We start from the raw sequence: 18,452 nt of genomic DNA on the forward strand, positions 1-18,452 counted from the left end.
ATGACTTCTAAGATTAGCTTGCTTGTTAATTGCTGCACACACAAAGAAAGGTAGTTCGGATTGTGACGGGGATGACGTTGAATCCATGATCAGTCTGGGGAGTACTGCCATCTTCACATCAAGTCGTCTGATTGATGAACACGCGACGTCTTTCCATTTCTTTAGGTCTTCTTTAATTTTTTTCAGTGCTTTCTAGTTTTCAGAGCATAAGTGTTATTACACTTATTATGTTACATTGGTACTTAAGTATTTTATTTCTTTTTTGATGATGTACAAAGGGGATTGGTTTCTTGTCTTTTGGATTTTAATTGTTAGTGTATAGGAATACAACTGAATTTTGTAGAGTGATTTTGTATCTTGCGACCTTACCAGACTCACTTATTAACTCCAGTGGTCTTTTCCTTTCCGTGTGGATTCCTTCGTATTTTCTATATTCAAGATTATTATCTGCAAAGAGAGTTTTACTGCTTCCTTTACAATCTAAATAGCTTTTCTTTCTTTTCTTTTTTTTGAGACAGAGTCTTGCTCTGTCACCCAAGCTGGAGTGCAATGGTGCGACCTTGGCTCACTGCAACCTCCTCCTCCGGGGTTCAAGCAGTTTTACTGCCTCAGCCTCCCGAGTAGCTAGGATTATAGGCGCCCGCCACTACGCCTGGCTAATTTTTGTGTTTTTAGTAGAGATGGGGTTTACCATGTTGGCCAGGCTGGTTTCCAGCTCCTGACCTCCGGTGATCCATCTGCCTTGGCTGGGATCAAAGTGCTGGGATTACAGGCAGGAGCCACTGAGCCCAGCCAATACCTTTATTTCTTTTTCTTGCCTAATTGCCCATCTAGTCTTCTTTTTCTCTTTTTTTTCCAAGATGTAGTCTCACTCTGTCACCCTGGGCTGGAGTGCAGTGGTGCTATCTCAACTCACTGCAACCCTCGCCTCCCAGGTTCAAGCGATTCTCCTACCCGACTTCCCTAGTAGCTGGGAGTACAGGCTCAAACCACCAGGCCTGGCTAATTTTTGTATTTTTAGTAAAGTCAGGGTTTCACCATGCTGGCCACACTGGTCTCCCAACTCCTGACCTCAGGTGATCCGCCCGCCTCGGCCTCCCAAAGTGCTGGGATTACAGGCGTGAGCCACCGCACCCGGCCTAGTCTTTCACATTTCAGTATGCTGTTGGCTATGGATATTTCATAGATATCATTTATGTATCACCAAGTGCTATTGTTTGAACATCTGTCCCTCCCTGCCAAAGCTCCTGTTGACTTTGTTACTGTGATGGCACTGGGAGGCAGGACCATTAAGATGCATTGAAGAGGTTCCACCTTCAGGAAGGGACTCATTTCATTCCTAATGTGCTCAGTGCTTTTATTATGAAGGGTGTGAATTTTATCAAATGCCTTTTCTTTGTCTATTAAGATGATCATGTGGTTTTTAAATCTTTTATTCTATTAATATGGTATATTATATTAATTGATCTTCAAATATTGAACCAATTTTGTATCCCTAGGGAAAAATCCACTTGGTTTTAGTTATGATTCTTTTAAACCATAAATTCAAATCTGGCTGAATTTTAATACTTGAGAATCCTGAGAGAAAAACGAAGAAAAGCTAAGAATGTCTGAGTGACTGAATAAAGAAATGCAGGAACGAGCACACACAGTGTCCTTTACTTTCAGGTACTCTGGATATTCTGGGTTGTTGAAATTTGAGGAAGTGACCTCAAGGAGTTCCCTTTTCTTGAACTCCTGGCATCAAGAGATCCTCCTGCCTCGGCCCCCAAAGTGCTGGGATTACAGGCACGAGCCACCCACCTAGCCGAGGGGTTCCCTTTCTAGGGTGTCAAAGAAGAGAAGTTTATTGTTGCTGGTTTGCTTGTTTTGTTTGTTGTTTAACGTTGGGTACTCATGTTGCTGGTTTTAAATAAAAGACAAGAAAAGGAAAAACTACAATAATGATGTGAATCACTGCTTTTTATTTGTTTGTTTTTTGTTTCAGTAAAGCGTAAGAGCAGGGCCATCAGGTGGGAAGAGGAAGAATGTGGCAGTTTCCCCAGCTGGTGGTAAGAAAAGAAAAACAAAGCTCTCCAGCGACACCATCTTCAGGCAGCCCATAAACACCTCTATTACCAAGTGCTATCATCTGAACGTTTGTCCGGGCCCCTCAAAGCTCATGATGACATTTAATTGACACTGTGACAGCACTGGGAGGCAGGACCATTAAGAGGCATTGAAGAGGTTCCACCTTCATGAAGGGACTAATGCCCTTGTCTGGTTATCCTGGAGCAGGTTCGCCCTGTTTTGTGTGCACATGCTCAGACACGTGTGCAAGCAATCTCTCTCTGCCCTTCCACCATGTGACAATACAGCAAGAAGGCCCTTGCCAGAGGCCGGCACTGAGGGGGAAAGAAAGCTTTTTATCTGAGGAAGGTGAGCCCCTTCAGATTATCAGGCCCAGAGCAGTCATGTCTCACTGCCCCTTGAGCTAAATAATTACGTCTTGAAGCCACATACTAGTGGTCTCTAGACTGATGCCAAGTCTCTATAAATGCCATATACTGCACCCCGTAACTCATACTCTCACTCTGTCGTTCAACAATGCATAGCCAATCACCGATCACTGTTCTCTCTTACATCAGTGAGAATTCCTGTCAAACGACTTTGTATCAGCCCATTCCTTTGCCTTCAAAGCCTGCCAGTAGCCAAGACCAATGGAGCACCTCCCAAGGCGACCTGGAAGTGTGTCCCATGCAGCTGCCTTTACTTTGGCTCAAGTGAACTCTTTTTTTGAGAAAGAGTCTCACCGTATCGCCCAGGCTGGAGTGCAGTGACACAATATTGGCTCACAGTAACCTCTGCCTCCTGGGTTCAAGCAACTCTCCTCCCTCAGCCTCCCGAGTAGCTGGGATTATAGGCTTGTGCTACCACACCCAGCTAATTTTTTCTTTTTTTCTGTAGAAGAGAGGTTTCACCATGTTGGCCAGGCTGGTCTTGAATTCCTGACCTCAGGTGATCCGCCCACCTCAGCCTTCCAAAGTGGTGGGATTACAGGTGTGAGCCACCGCGCCTGGCTGTAAACTCTTTTTGTTCTTCTGGTGTTTTTTTTTTTTGAGACAGAGTCTTGCTCTGTCGCCAGGCACCAGGCTGGAGTGCAGTGGCGCGATCTCAGCTCACTGCAACCTCCGCCTCCCAGGTTCAAGCAATTCTCTTGCCTCAGCCTCCCAAGTAGCTGGGACTGCAGGCTTGCACCACCACCCCCAGCTAATTTTTGTATTTTTTAGTAGAGACGGGGTTTCACCATGTTGGCCAGGATGGTCTCGATCTCTTGACCTCATGATCCACCTGCCTCGGCCTCCCAAAGTGCTGGGATTACAGGCGTGAGCCACCGCACCCGGCCAGTTTTTTTTTTTTTTTTTCAACTCTTTAATAAAATTACATTTTGTGTCTCAGCTTCTTCCTTTTGGGTCAACAGTACCTTGAATTGGGCATCCTAGCCTCTAAAACTGTGAGCCAAGAAACTTCTTTTTATTAGGAATTACCCGGTCTCCATGCATGCATGTGTTCATTGCAACACTATGCACGATAGCAAAGACATGGAATCAACCTAAATGCTCATCAGTGATAAACTGGATCAAGAAAATGGGGCACGTATACACCGTGGAATACGATGCAGCCATAAAAACAATGATCGTGTCCTTTGCAGGGACACGGAAGCAGCTGGAGGTCATTATCTTTAGCGAACTAACACAGGCACAGAAAACCAAATGCCACATGTTCTCACTGGTAAGCGGGAGCTCAATGATGAGAACACACGGACACATGGAGGGGAACAACACACAGCGGGGCCTATTGGAGGATTGAGGGGGGAGGACGGAGCAAATCAAGAAAGATAAATAATGGGTGCTTGGCTTCATACCTGGGTGATGAAATAATCTGTACAACACCCCATGATACAAGTTTACCTACATAAAAAAACCTGCACACGTACCCCTGAACTTAAATAGAAGTTAAAATAAATGAATGAATGAAATTCTGTTACAGCAGCTCAGAACAGACTACGGCACCATGCCACCATGTGTGACTTCCTTTCCTTCCCTTCCACATGTGCCATAGCCACCATCACTCACTTTGAAATCCTTTCTTTTCTCTTTATAATTATTTCCTTCTTCTTGATACCCTCCCTTACTATCTGGGTATTTCTTCAGGAGAGGTGAAAAAAGAAAAGGGAGTTAAAAAAAAAAAAAAGACAAAATAACTAGATAAATGGAAGCCAGGTGTGGTGGCTCATGCCTGTAAGCCCCGCAATTTGGGAGGCCGAGACAGGCAGATCACTTGAGGCAGGAGTTCAAGACCAGCCTGGCCAACATGGGGAAACCCCATCTGTACTAAAAATACAAAAATTAGCCAAGTGTGGTGGTGTACTTAGGCGGCTGAGGCATGTGAATCACTTGAAACCGGGAGGCAGAGGTTGCAGTGAGCCGAGATCGCACCACTGCACTCCAGCCTGGGCAACAGAGCAAGGTTCTGTCTCAAAACAAAATTAAAAATTAGAACCAGATAAATGAAACTTCTACTCATTCCAACTAGTGTCCCGAAGGTACCTACAAATATGCGCATGTTGTAACTGCTGTGTTTGAGAAGAGTAACCTGTGGGGCTGGAGGCTGGGGCAGAAACTCACTAGGGTCCGAACCATGCCTCTGACACCACCCACTGCATGGATATTTGTGCTGGCCATCCCCTCTGGTGCTCTATCGTTTTTACAGCAAAGCTCCCCTAAGTTGATGGCCCTCTATGCAGTTGGCTACGCTTCAAACCCAAATACTTTGAACTCATTCTCACCACACTACTCTCTAATCCCATTCTCTACATGTTTGATCCCTGGTTCCGTCACTTACTGAGTGTGTAACACTGGGTAAGCCACTTAGTCGCGGATTTTCAGTCTTACCATACAAAAACAGACTTGATAATAGTATCTACCTCATCGGTTTGCTGTGATAGTTACGTAATGTACTACGTGTTAGAGCACTGTTGGTTGGTTTTGTTTTGTTTTGAGACAGCGTCTCACTTGCTGAACAGTGATCTCAGCTCACTGCAATCTTCACCTCCTGGGTTCAAGTGATTCTTGTGCCTCCGCCTCCCTAGTAGCTGGGATTACAGGCGTGCACCACCATGCCTGGCTAAGTTTTGTATTTTTAGTAGAGACAGGGTTTCATCATATTGGCCAGGCTTGTGTCAAACTCTTGACCTCAAATGATCTGCCTGCCTTGGCCTCCCAAAGTCCTGGGATTACAGGCGTGAGCCCCTGCACCCAGCCTGGAGTAGTAATTACATGTTTGCCCTCATTCCTATTCCTGTTCTTCCATCCCTTCAACATGGGGCCCTGCCCGGAACTGAGAACTTCTAAGAGAAGACATGTGAAGGAAACAGCTCTAATTTCAGTGACATACTAACTACAAGAACCTAAAAGCTAAGACCCATTCAAGCTTTTAGAAAAAAATGTTCTTTTTAGTCCAAGAGAGACAAATAAAATTCTCCAACTCTATATTCTGCAACTTTTAAGTATTTTGAATCAGTCTTTTTTTTTTTTTTTTTTTTTTGAGGCGGAGTCTCACTGTGTCACCAGGCGCCAGGCTGGAGTGCAGTGGCGTGATCTCGGCTCACTGTAACCTCCGCCTCCCACCTCCAAGCGATTCTCCTACCTCAGCTTTCCGAGTTGCTGGGACTACAGGCATGTGCCACCACGCCCAGCTGATTTTTGTATTTTAGTAGAGACGGGGTTTCACTGTGTTGGCCAGGATGATCTCAATCTCTTGACCCAGTGATCCGCCCACCGTGGCCTCCCAAAGTGCTGGGATTATAGGCGTGAGCCACTGCACCTGGCCAAATCAATGTCTTTAAGATATTTAATTGTTAATTTCCTCATGACATCAAACAAAAATGCAAAAGAGAAACATCTACAATAAAGTAAAACTTGTTAAGATTAATTAATGTTGGGTGGTGGTTTTGAAGCAGGGTCTTTACTCTGTTGTCCAGGCTGGAGTGTATGATCCCAGCTCACTGCAGCCTTGAACCTCCTGGGCTCACACAATCCTCCCACGTGAGCCTACCAAGTAGCTGGGAACACAGGTGTGCACCCCCATGCTTAGCTAATTATTTTTCCCTTTTTTGTAGTAATGGCATTTTGCCATGTTGCCCAGGTTGGTCTCAAACTCCTGAGCTCAACAATCTGCCTGCCTCGGCCTCCCAAAGTGCTGAGGTTACAGGGATAAGCCACTGGGCCTGATCTTAGTTTTTATTTTTTTAAGACGGGGTCTGGCTCTGTCACCCAAGCTAGAATGCAGTGATGTGACCTTGGCTCACAGCCACCTCAGTCTCCTGGGCTCAAGCGATTCTCCCACCTCAGCCTCCCAAGTAGCTGGGACTACAGATGCACGCCACTGTGTCCAGCTAGTTTTTTTGTTTATTTTTTGTAGAGATGGTCTCACTATGTTGGCCAGGCTGGTGTCAAACTCCTGGGCTAAAGAGATCTTCCTTCCTCAGCCCCTCAAAGTGCTGGGATTACAGGCGTGAGCCACCACACTCAGCTGAATTAACGCTTTTAATATATGTTATATTTTATCTGACAAAGTAAAAAGGGCTATGTACTCTATCTCTTTATAAATCTTTAATATAAACAAGAAAACACACCTTATCACTGAAGAATCTATTGAAGACTGACAGTCCACAGTCACTTCGGGTCTCATCATCTGCCACTTCATATTCTGCCTGATTGGAGAGACGGAAGAGAAGAAGAGAGCAGTTGACTAGGTGTGGTGGTGCATACCTACTTCCAGCTACTCAGGACGCCGCGGCTGGGAGGATCACCTGAGCACAGGAGTTCGAGGCCAGCCTGGGCAACACAGTGAGCTCCCATCTCTTAAAAAAAGTTAGTTAAGCTTCTTCACCAATAAGGTTCCATAATGTTCCAAATTCTTTGACTTACAGGGTTGGTTTGATATCCTCAGAGCCACAGACCGACTCTATTGATCAAGTATCTAGAGCTCTTCTTTGGGAAAGCAAGGGGTAGGAGAGGGGAAGAAGTCAGTTTTTCAAAGGAGGTTAATGAAGGTTTAGAGCAATGCTTCCCATACTACTTTCTATGCCATATGACATTTCATCCATTAAAGGTGTCTAAATAAAGAGCTTAAACTGTTCTAGGCAATGGCCATTTCCAGATGTCCAAGAGACACTTGTGAAGTTGGGTCCGAAGCTCCCAGGGGAAGTCAGAGTTGGTGATAGCAAAGTAGGGTCATCTGCACACAAGTGCAGGGGACAGACCACAGGAGTGGGTGGCATCGTCCAGGCCAGAAACCAGCCGGACGGTCAGCACAGCTTGACCAACGTCTAAGCATGTACAGAGGGTAGACCACAAAGAAGAATGGAAACTAACTGACAAGAGAAAACGAAAACCTAAGGAGAGGTCATAAATGCCCAGGTAAGAGAATTCCAGAAGGAGCTAGTCAGTGATGTCAGCAGCCATAGAAACTCCAGCATGAGGGTGCCTCACAGAAAGCTACAGGGTTTTGCACGTAGCGGACCTCAAAAGAGTAGTGAAGCCGAAAGCCAGATGGCAGCTGAAGAGAGAAGGAAGGAAGTGAAGGCTGAAGGAAGCTGCTCTACTGATCCCGTATCCTTCACAGGCCCAGAGCAGGTCCATGACCATCAGCCTGATGACCCAGACAGACCCAGCTTCACCTTCTACGTTCAAGGGCACTGTACTCACATGACAAATAATGAGTATACTGTTTACTTATGGAACCTTTAAACTTAACTGTGGGGATGGGGGTTCACACCTGTAATCCCAGCACTTTGGGAGGCCAAGGCAGGCGGATCACCTGAGGTCAGGAGTTCAAGACCAGCTTGGCCAACACAGTGAAACCCTGTCTCTACTAAAAATACAAAAATTAGCTGGATGTGGTGGTGCACACCTGTAACCCCAGCTACTGGAGAGGCTGAGGCAAGAAGGATCACTTGAACCTGGGAGGCGGAGGTTGCAGTGAGCCAAGAAGGAGCCATTCAATTCCAGCCTGGGTGATGGAGCGAGCCTTAGTCTCAAAAAGAAACCACTCAGGTGCTGGGAGCCCTGGATACTGTGCGGCAGGCAACTAACGGAAGAGAAAGCAAGTCTGATCCTGCGAGGGCCTCAACAAGCCGGCCGGGAAGGCGGTGTCCCCATGATTCAATCAACACAAATCCAGGTGTTGCTGTGACGGTATCTGCATACATGACCACAGTCCACATCAGCTGACTTCAAGTGAAGGAGATGATGCTAGACAATCTAGGTGACTCCAACCTTCACGCCTAGTTGAAAGGTGTTATCAACAGGATGAGTCTTCCCAGAGGAAGAAATTCTGCCTGAGGACAGCAGCTTCAGCCCGTTTCCAGAGTCCTACCGCGCCCCTCCTGATGGTCTGTCTTACAGATTTCAGACTTTCCTAACCAGACCCCACAACTGTGTAAGTCAGTTCCTTACAATAAATGTCCTATCTATCTCCTATGCGTTCTGCTTCTCTGGCTGAATAATACAGATGCCATTAATTCATGCAATGATCAAGAAACAGGGCAAACAGCCATGCCAGGCGCCAGGAGAGGGGAATGAGTAAGATACGGTCCCTTCACTGGAGAAGCTCACAGAGCCTGTCATCACCTGTCACAAGGATAGTCAAAGCAGGAAGCGCAGCAAAATAGCCCAGTCGGGCATTATTTCTGAACCTACAGAACGGCTATAGAAAAAGCAAAAACATAACCCATTACCGCAGTCAAATGGCTGTCACCTCACGACGATAGGTAACATGACAATATCAGAAGACTAAAAAGAAATAGAGTTTCAGCAATGCAGTTCGGCTATTTTTACCTAAGGAAGAACAGTAGGTCCCTAAATTCTTAAAATATGGCAGCTTGGCAAACATTACCCACTACATGAAAACATATACAGATTCCATCCCAGAACTGAGTAGGCATGCCCCACCACGGTGGAACTCTGGCTTCAAAAACAACTGGCCAGGCGCAGTGGCTCACTCCTGTAATCCCGGCACTTTGGGAGGCCAAGGCAGGCAGATCACCTGAGATCAGGAGTTCGAGACCAGCCTGGCCAACATGGGGAAACTCCATCTCTACCAAAAATAACAAAAATTAGCCGGGAGTGGTGGTGCATACCTGTAGTCCCAGGCTACTCGGGAGGCTGAGGCAGGAGAATCCCTTGAACCCAGGAGGCAGAGGTGCAGTGAGCTGAGATCATGCCATTGCACTCCAGCCTGGGGGACAAGAGCAAAACTCCATCTCCAAAAAAAAAGAAGAAAAAGAAGAGGAATCACCTTATTCTAGCAACAGTGCCAGAAAGGAAAGGACTGGGAGAAATCTGGGGGAAGGAAGCAAACAACAAAACAGCCGCAAATGCTTTTCGGAAAGAACATATCACACGTAAACATATACTCTCAAGGTTTTAAAAAGCTGTGTCAGAGGAAAAAGAAATTCAAACTCAGTGACGTGACATAGAACATATGTCTGCATGTAACAGGTGCTCCAGACGTATTTGCCGATATGACTAGGACAGACCGAGGCTGCGAGAAGGGTCACAACCCTGGTACAAAAGTAAGAGCACTTTTCTGTTAAATTCTCCCAATTTTCTTTTCTTTTTTTTTTTTTGGAGACGCAGTTTCGCTCTTGTTACCCAGGCTGGAGTGCAATGGTGAGACCTCGGCTCACCGCAACCTGCACCTCCTGGGTTCAGGCAATTCTCCTGCCTCAGCCTCCTGAGTAGCTGGGATTACAGGCACGCGCCACCATGCCCAGCTAATTTTTTGTATTTTTAGTAGGGACGGGGTTTCACCACGTTGACCAGGATGGTCTCGATCTCTTGACCTTGTGATCCACCCGCCTCAGCCTCCCAAAGTGCTGGGATTACAGGCGTGAGCCACTGCGCCCGGCCAAATTCTCCCAATTTTCTATTGGTCACTTGCTTCTGAATTTCATAGTTTTGAAGTTGTAGGCTTGCCAATGGTGTCCATAAAGATCTAGAAACATAACATTTCTTTAAGGAAATCACAGTAAAACTCAAACAGGATACATGGGAATGTTAGAAAATGTATTGAATGCAGTAAATTGCAGCCAACATGGTCGTTCTTCCCATACAAACTGTATCCCTTCCGCGTGCTTCTGGGTTAAAGTGTTCTTAGGTTCAGAGCACTGGCCAGTTGAGTGCAGAAAGGACACTTTTCAGGTGGCTGACCAAGCACTGCCATCTTAGCCTGTCATCTTCACACAAGTTAAAGCCCCAGTTTCAAAGTCATTCAACGACAACATGTGATTCTCCAACACGTGAGATGGAATTCTACACGAAATACCACTTTCTACTAAAAGGGTTTCTGTACTAAGAAGACAATATGACACCAAGATGACAGTCCGTCCACTCCTACATCACTGCCCAGGGCTAGTTTTTAGATTTTCAAAAGCTCAAGATTGGGTGGGCTGCTCAATATAGAGATAAACTGCTTACCACTGCATCCAAGAATTCCACGTGCCTCTTTAGGGTGGGTTTGGTATCACAGAACTGCCTGAAGAGAAGTCTTCCTATCGGCTGCTTGTCACAAAGACTGCTAAAATCCTTTCCTGGGTGAAGAAAAGGGAGAAGAAGCAAGCAAATGCAACCATTACAATCCACCACACGCCGTCCTAAGACTCACTGTTTTCACAGTATTTCTTCTTCTTCCTCTTCTTCTTTTTTTTTTTTTTTTTTTAGACAAGAGTCTCCTTCCTCTGTTGCCCAGGCTGTAGGGCAGGCAACCTCCACCTCCCAGGTTTGAGCAATTCTCCTGCTTATCTGATAAGCATCTAATATCCAGAATATATAAAGATCTCTTAAACCTCAACAACAAAAAGGCAATCCGATTTTTAAAGTGAATAGAAGATTTGAACAGACATTTCTCTAAAGGTTTACAAATGGCCCAGAAGCACATGAAAATATGCTCAGCATCATTAATCATTAGAGAAATGCAAATCAAAACACTGTAAGATACTACTTCACGCCCACTGGGATTAGAAAAAGTGGGAAAGATGTGAAGCAGCTGGACACATGGCTGATGGGGCGTGACGTGGTGCAGCAGCTTGGAACAGAGTCTGGCGCTCCTCAAAACGTTAAACACAGAATTACCATATGATTCAGCTATTCTACTTTTTTTTGAGACAGTGTCTCGCTCTGTCACCCAGGCTGGACTGCAATGGCACAATCTCAGCTCGCTGCCACCTCTGCCTCCCGGGTTCAAGCAAATCTCGTGCCTCAGCCTCCCAAGTAGCTTGGATTACAAGTGCATGCCTCCACACCCAGGTCATTTTTGCATTTTTAGTACAGATGTGGTTTCACTATGTTGGCCAGGCTGGTTTTGTACTTCTGACCTCAGGTGATCCACCTGCCTCGGCTTCCCAAAGTGCTGAGATGACAGGCATTGAGCCATCATACCCAGCCCAATTTTTGTAATTTTAGTAAAAACCAGATTTCACCATGTTGGCTAGGCTAGTCTTGAACTCCTGACCTCAAATGATCCACCCGCCTCAGCCTCCCAAAATGCTGGGATTATAGGTGTGAGCCACCATGCCCAGCCAACAATTCTACTCCTGAAGACACACACACAATACGTGAAAGCAGGGACTCCAACAGAAACTTGCACACCAGTGTTCCCAACATCATTCACACAGCCCAAACCTGGGAACGCCCCAGTGTCCCTCAGCAGACGGACAGATCAGCAGAATGCAGCATATCCATGCAATACCCAGCTTCATGTCACTCATACGGACGCTTAAAGACAGTTCTTTCTGTTACATATATTTTATCATGATTTTTAAAAGCCTTGTACATAATACTCATAGCAGCATTATTCATAATAGCCAGAAGTAGAAAACTACTCAAATGTCTGTCAACCGATGGATGGGTAAAGAAAATGTGATATATCCATACAACAGAATGTTATTCCGTAACAGGAAAAGAACGAAGTACCTTGACAATATTATGCTAAGTAAAAAAAGACAGTCACAAAAGACCACATAGTACGTGATTCCCTTTTATGTGAAATGTCCAGAGCAGGCAAAGACATAGAAAGTGGACCTGCGGTTGCCCGGCTCGGAGGCAGCAGGAGGGAGTGTGGACTGACTGCCAGTGGGCGTGTCATTTCTTTCCAGGGCGCTGAAAATGCTGTCAGGTTGATTGTGGTGACAGTGTCACAACTCAGTATATTAAAAACTATTGAATTATATACTTTAAATAGATGAGTAGTATGGCGTATGAATTACATCTTCAGGGAGCAGTTTAAAGAACTTAGTGGAGCTAAAACAATGAGGGAAATAATGGCTCCTTTATGCCACCTGAAACTAATTTTGATAAAAACTTCAACTTTCTTTAAAAGGAACTACGACAGTGTTAAAGGAAAGATGAATTGGTTTGTAGAAATAATCTTGGAATCAATGTGTCCTGCCAGGCGCTGTGGCTCACACCTATAACCCCAGCTCTTAGGGAGGCAGAGGCGGGAGGATAGCTTGAGCCCAGGAGTTCGAGACCCGCCTGGGCAATATAGCGAGACTCCGTTCTTTTAAAAAATAAAAATAAAAAATAAAAAGGAATAAATGTGTCCTTCCTACAGGTAACACAAAGCTTAGAAGCTAAGAAGAAAAGGGCTGACATATTTGTCTCTATAAAATACTAAAACCTCTGTGTGAAAAAGACACTGTATGCCAAAGGGAAAAAAGCAAATGTATAAGATATACCCACATTGGATATAAAAGGATAGCTTCTTTCATATATAAAGAGCTTTTATAAACAAATTAGAAAAAAAAAAGGAAAAGTGTAAAAAACCCCGTGGCAGTGCTCTACCCCACCCACAATAGAGAGAAGGCACCGTTTTCAAACCCCGGTTGAGTGCACATTAAAACACTGATGACGGGCAGTATTAGCCAAGGTGTGGCAAAGAAAGCTGCTCACACACTGCTGGCAGACAGGTAAACTGAGGCAATCTCCTGGGGTGACTCAGCAGCATCAACATTTTAAATGCATGTGCCCTTTGAACGGAAAATTCTATCTCTAAAAAGTAGTTATAATTGCTCTATAGGTAGGATTCTATATCTGACTTCCTACGCTCAGGTTAGGACCTGTAGCTACCTCTCATCCTTTATAGTTGCAGAGTATTCTGCTATATTGATACACCATATTTTTATTTGACTAATCCTCTCCTGAAGATCATTAGAAATTTTTCTTTTCTTTTTTTTCCCTCTCTTTTTCAAGCCAACAGCCAACTTTATAACTGCAGATCAGAAAATCTAAAGGGTTTTCTTTTTCTTTTTCCTGAGAGGAATCATGAAGATATAAGGGGAATTTGTCCTAAAACTTTTGAAACAAATACGGAACTCAAGAAAGAATAACATCTAGTGAATGGCATAACACCAGCTGCACTGTCCAGGCACAGGAGGCGCCATTCACTCACCAACGGAATGTCTGAGCTCACCGCACCGGCTGACGGGAGGCAGCATCACCATCTCCCTCCATTTTTTACTACGACCACTTTTTTTGCCATATCCTCCTGAATTGGGGAGAAAAAAAGGCAATTTTTTAACAGTCAGAAATATCCAATTAGAAGAACTACTTCCACTAATACATCTTATCATTTCTGTTTGAGGGGTTTGGGGACCTATGATGAGTGAAAATGCATGCTTATAATTTTTCTTATCTGGAAAGCTGCTTAATGAAGTATAAAATTCCCGGGCGACGCAATCTGTCACTGGCTCTGCCATCCAGAAGCCATGGTGAGCCTCAGTTTCCAGATCTGTAAATCAGATCTAATATGACATATTGTTCAGGGTTGCTTACAAATATTTATCAAAGAAATATTTATCGAGCATCTCCTATGTACCAAACACCTTCAAAGCACTGGGAGTACGATGGTAAAGAAGACAAAGTCCCTCCCTTGCATTCTAAGTGGGGGAGTGAGATGCTCTGGCTCTGTATCCCATCCAAATCTCATCCCAAACGTAATATCCACATGCATTTGAGGCGGACCTGCTAGGAGTCCCCTGACTGGATCATCAGGACGGATTCCCCATGCTGTTCCCATGATAATGAGGGAGTTCTCGGGAGATCTGATGGGTTTTTGTTTTTTTTTTTTAGATGGAGTCTCACTGTGTCGCCAGGCTGGAGCGCAGTGGCACAATCTTGGCTCACTGCAACCTTCACCTCCCGGGTTCAAGCGATTCTCCTGCCCCAGCCTCCAGAGTAGCTGGGACTACAGGCGCGCACCACCACGCCCAGCTAATTTTTGTATTTTTAGTAGAGACGAGGTTTCACCATGTTGGCCAGGATGGTCTTGATCTCTTGACCTTGTGATCCACCTGCCTCGGCCTCCCAAAGTGCTGGGATTACAGGCATGAACCACTGCGCCCAGCCAAGATCTGATGGTTTTGAAAGTGGCAGTTTCCCCTATGCTGTTTCTCTGTCTCCCTCTCAATCTCTCCTGCCACCATGTCAGATGTGCCTGCTTCCCCTTTGCTTTCCACCACGATTGTAAGTTTCCTGAGGCCTCTCCAGCCATGCAGAACTGTGAGTCAATTACACCTCTTTTGTTGATAAATTACCCAGTCTCCAGTAGTATCTTCATAGCAATGTGCAAACGGACTAATATAAGGAGAGAGATGCACAAATCAGATAATAAGTGGTAAGGAGAAAACAGCCAGTCATACAGTGACAGACAAAAGCAAGGTAAAGGTGGAGGGTGCCATTTTGACTCAGGATCAGAGACCTCCGTGCGAGGGTCACATTTGGGCAGAGACCTGAAGGATGTGAGTGACAGCCTTGGGAAGTTCTGGGAGAAGAGCATCTGTGGTGAAACAAGAATGGTGGAAAAGGCTACACTATTATACTTTAGAAAGATCTCTTCAACAAGCCCCATTTTTTTTCTTTAACTCAGAGAAATCTTCAATCTCAAGCCTTCAAGGCAGCTAAAATTTTCCTAAATATCCAGAACATAATGGCTTAGGCTGGGTGGCTAAGACTCCAGGACCATTTGGAAGAACTGGGACACCAGGGGAAAAGCCACATTGCCTTGGGAGATGACGAACTCTGTCTTAAATACAGTGTGTGTGAAAAATTGTAAGAGACAGACATTTGGAGGATGGGTAGACTGGGATGAGCCCAGAAGACACTCAGCTAGAGATACAGACTTGATATCTGCAAAAAGATAACCATCGAAGATGCGTGTGTCTTGCTCAGCCCCTGTTTCGCTCGTCTACTCCCCCAACTCAATACCTCAGCTGAGATCATGAGCTCTGGACTCATGTTCCTCACCACCAGATGTCCAGAGCATCTGACATTCAACACGTCCACCTTAGATTCGTTATCTTCCCCCTCAAATCCAGTCCACATTTTTTCTTTTTGTTAAGATTTGTTTACTTAATAAACATGTAACAACCACCTGCCAATGACAGAGAATATGCTTCAATGTGGTATCGGTGACAGCCATGTCCCATGTTACTGAAGGGCGGGGAAAGGGGAACATGCTTCTCCTGTCGCTTCATGGAGAACACAGAAACGCATTACAGAGAAGCAGTAGGTACTGAAAAAAGGCCGTCATCTTTGTTTATGGGTCTTTTTTTTTTTCAGGGCTATTGCTGGGTCTTCCTTCAGTTGAAATGAGAACTGTTCCTTGGGATACGCCATTTTTATCTGACCTCTTAAAGGAGTACAGAGCTGAGGTGTCACTTGCCGGATGTACTGCTTTGCCCTCTGGATTCCATAAGTGGACAACAAGCATGATCTACAAGTGCCCTGAGACATGGCTTATGTCTTCAGTGGTGCTTCTGTGCCCGAGCTGCCGAATCATTGGGTAGACATCAAGTCCCTCTTGCTCTTATTCATATTCCACTATCTCTTGGTTCCTGGCCTCTCCCAAACTTTATACTACTCAAGTAACTAGCAAGAAACATGGCAGCCTGGCTGCTACGTGCTTCCTTTCCGAAGCCTGACACTGTAGGCTTAGGACCGGTACTTCCACCTTCTCAGGAGCCGAGCAGCAAGGCAGACAGGACCTGGGTGAGGTGGTGATGGCAGCAGTGGCCACGGCCGGTGGGAGCCAGGAAGAGGTGGGAGTCCCGCCCCCTTGTGGGCTGGTGGAGCGGAAAGCTGGCACTACTAAGAGCAGCTGCAGCCACCCAGCCACAGCTGCCAACCTGGGCATCCCAGTGCTCTCAGGTCCAGAAAGCCCCCCCTGCCCCTGCAGGCTCGGAAGGGCCCGTTCCCACTGCCTGGCCTCTCACTGCTCCTGGTACCTGCTCCAATTCTGGAGCAAAGCTGTGGCTGAGCCGGAGCACTGTCACAACCCAGCCAGGTGTCACTGGCCTGTTTGGGGATGTGGCTACTGTATCACTCTCTCCTGATTTCTCGGAAGGCCAAACAACCTTCAGCATGGTGACATGGAACTTTAGCATGAGTGACTCCATTTTGGCTTGATTTGCTGGGCCTAGTACAGGAGCTCAGTACAAGCCAATGGCCACTGTAAACAGCTTAACAAGAGCAAAAGCCCACTATGTTCCTGGGAGAAGTATGGTGCTGAAGAACTCAGATCGAGGATGAAGACAACCTTGAACCGCTTGAGCCTTCAAACAACCTTCAAGCCCATAAACTTAAATCAGTAGAAGTGCGTCTGCAAAGCTCAGCACTGCTCAAGAAACCTGTGGAGGTTCACGTGCCTGTCCGTCTCAGCTGGCTCAAGGAGGAAATGACCTGGGGGAGGGGCCATGGCACACGGTGAACAGATGAGGGCAAATCTGGGCATGAATCAAGGAATGTTCCCACCCCCACAGGGCCCCTTCGCGGACGGACCAGTGTCTACTGAGGGCACCCCGTTCTTCCTTTTCTAAAAGAGAGTTTCTACGATAGTCACCCTGCCTCTGCTCCCCACGGTAGATTAGGCATGAGGAGGGAAGACCATTTGGTTGTTTGTGGAGGCTGCTGAATCCTGAGGAGCCATGGCGGGCCCTCATGGAGGAAACAGAGAGGTCATTCTGGTCTTTGAAGAGAGATTAGGATCCCTGTAAGGGAATACTTCTGTGCATGGATATTTGGTGGCTAGAGGGGCAGATGTGGCACGGCCAGCCAGCTGTCCTATGCTGATCCGAGACACACTCCCATGATGCAGAGTTGTTGCCAGGAAGTGTCTGCCCCAGTTGTACTTAAGTGGCCACGTGACCCAGCAGCAGACAAAACAGGTGTACCACTCGGTGACAGGTGCACCAACATCTCAGAAATCACCACTATTTTTTCATGCAACCAAAATACCATGTTACCCCAAAACTATCAGAATAAAAAACAACAAAAACAGGGTGTACCCACTTCCAGGGTTGGACAATCCTCCATGTTCCCTGAGCAAAGTACTTTCCTCCATGACTGCTGGCTTCTCAGAGGGGAGAGTCGTCTGTTTCCATTCATCCCTGTATCCCCAGAGCCAAGCTGAGTGCCTGGCACACAATAAACCGTTTAGAATGAAGGGGAAGTAACTGGCACAGTCGTAGGATGGCATAAAGAGGGCGCTGAGCTATAAAGCCAGGTCTGGCTGGCTCAAAAGTCCACGATCTTAACTGCTATTCATGCATTTCTTCAGCAAGCATTCACTGAGCGTCGACGTGTGGCAGGCACTGTTCTAGGCACTGCAAATGCAGTAGTGAACAGAGCAAGTAAAACTTCCTCCTCTTATAAAGCTACATTCTAGAGAAAAAGCCTGAAGAGCACAATACAAGGAAAAGTTAGAGGATCTAAGATAATAACAAGCGCTGTGGGGAAAATAAAGAGTAAATGGGAGCCAGGTGTGGCAGTGTGCACCTATAATCCCAGCTACTGGGGAGGCTTAGGCAGGCTCCCTTGAGCCCAGGAGTTCCAGGCCAGCCTAAGCAACATTAGGAGACCCTGTCTCCAAGAAAAAAAAAAGAGTAAATGAGGGGAGGGGTAGTGGTCAGGAAACTCCTCAGGTGAGAGAATAAACCCTGGAAGAACTTCTCGAGAGAGAGGAAACTATGTCGAGGCAGAGTGAGAGGGCGGATGAGGCTGCAGCGGGGTCTCCAGGCCACTGCAGGGGCCACGGCTTTCACTCTGAGTTGTCTGGGAAGCCATGAAGAGGGATCAGAGGGGCCAACACAACCTGACTTAAATTTTAGTGGGATCGCTCTGGTTGCTGTGCTGAGAACTGCCGGGGAGAAAAGGCAGAAGCTGGCCGCAGTGTTCCAGGTGAGATGCTGACGGCTGGAGCCCCGTGATCACCGTGGCGAAGGTGAGGAAAGGGTGGATTCTGCTGCGTTGTGAAGCGAAGGCTGAACACGCCGGCCAAGGACTGAGTCGGCATGTGAGGAAGTCAAGGGCAGCTCCACTAACAGCATTAACTGAGGTGCAGACACAACATCG

The 18,452-nt window shown here is 46.2% G+C and overlaps 1 protein-coding gene across 13 annotated transcripts in view; it reads right to left on the minus strand.

Annotated features, from left to right (window-relative positions):
* The window catches only part of GRK4 (G protein-coupled receptor kinase 4), a 61,183-nt gene that overhangs the window by 37,842 nt on the left and 4,889 nt on the right, over window positions 1-18,452 (minus strand). For 9 of the 13 annotated variants that reach the window (XM_078367691.1, XM_078367687.1, XM_078367696.1 and 6 more), the window contains exons 1-4: window positions 17,391-17,716; window positions 13,495-13,590; window positions 10,524-10,636; window positions 6,677-6,754 (exon numbers count right to left, since the gene is read on the minus strand). In XM_078367691.1, the coding sequence (XP_078223817.1) occupies window positions 6,677-6,754; window positions 10,524-10,636; window positions 13,495-13,590; window positions 17,391-17,577 (474 nt within the window). In that variant the 5' untranslated portion in view covers window positions 17,578-17,716. Of the gene's footprint in view, window positions 1-6,676; window positions 6,755-10,523; window positions 10,637-13,494; window positions 13,591-17,390; window positions 17,717-18,452 lie in introns of those variants that run through there. The other 4 variants (XM_078367697.1, XM_054253544.2, XM_054253541.2 and 1 more) reach the window with 3 other exon arrangements.

This window comes from Callithrix jacchus, chromosome 3, assembly GCF_049354715.1.
Source record: "Callithrix jacchus isolate 240 chromosome 3, calJac240_pri, whole genome shotgun sequence".
Classification (NCBI taxonomy): Eukaryota; Metazoa; Chordata; class Mammalia; order Primates; family Cebidae; genus Callithrix; species Callithrix jacchus.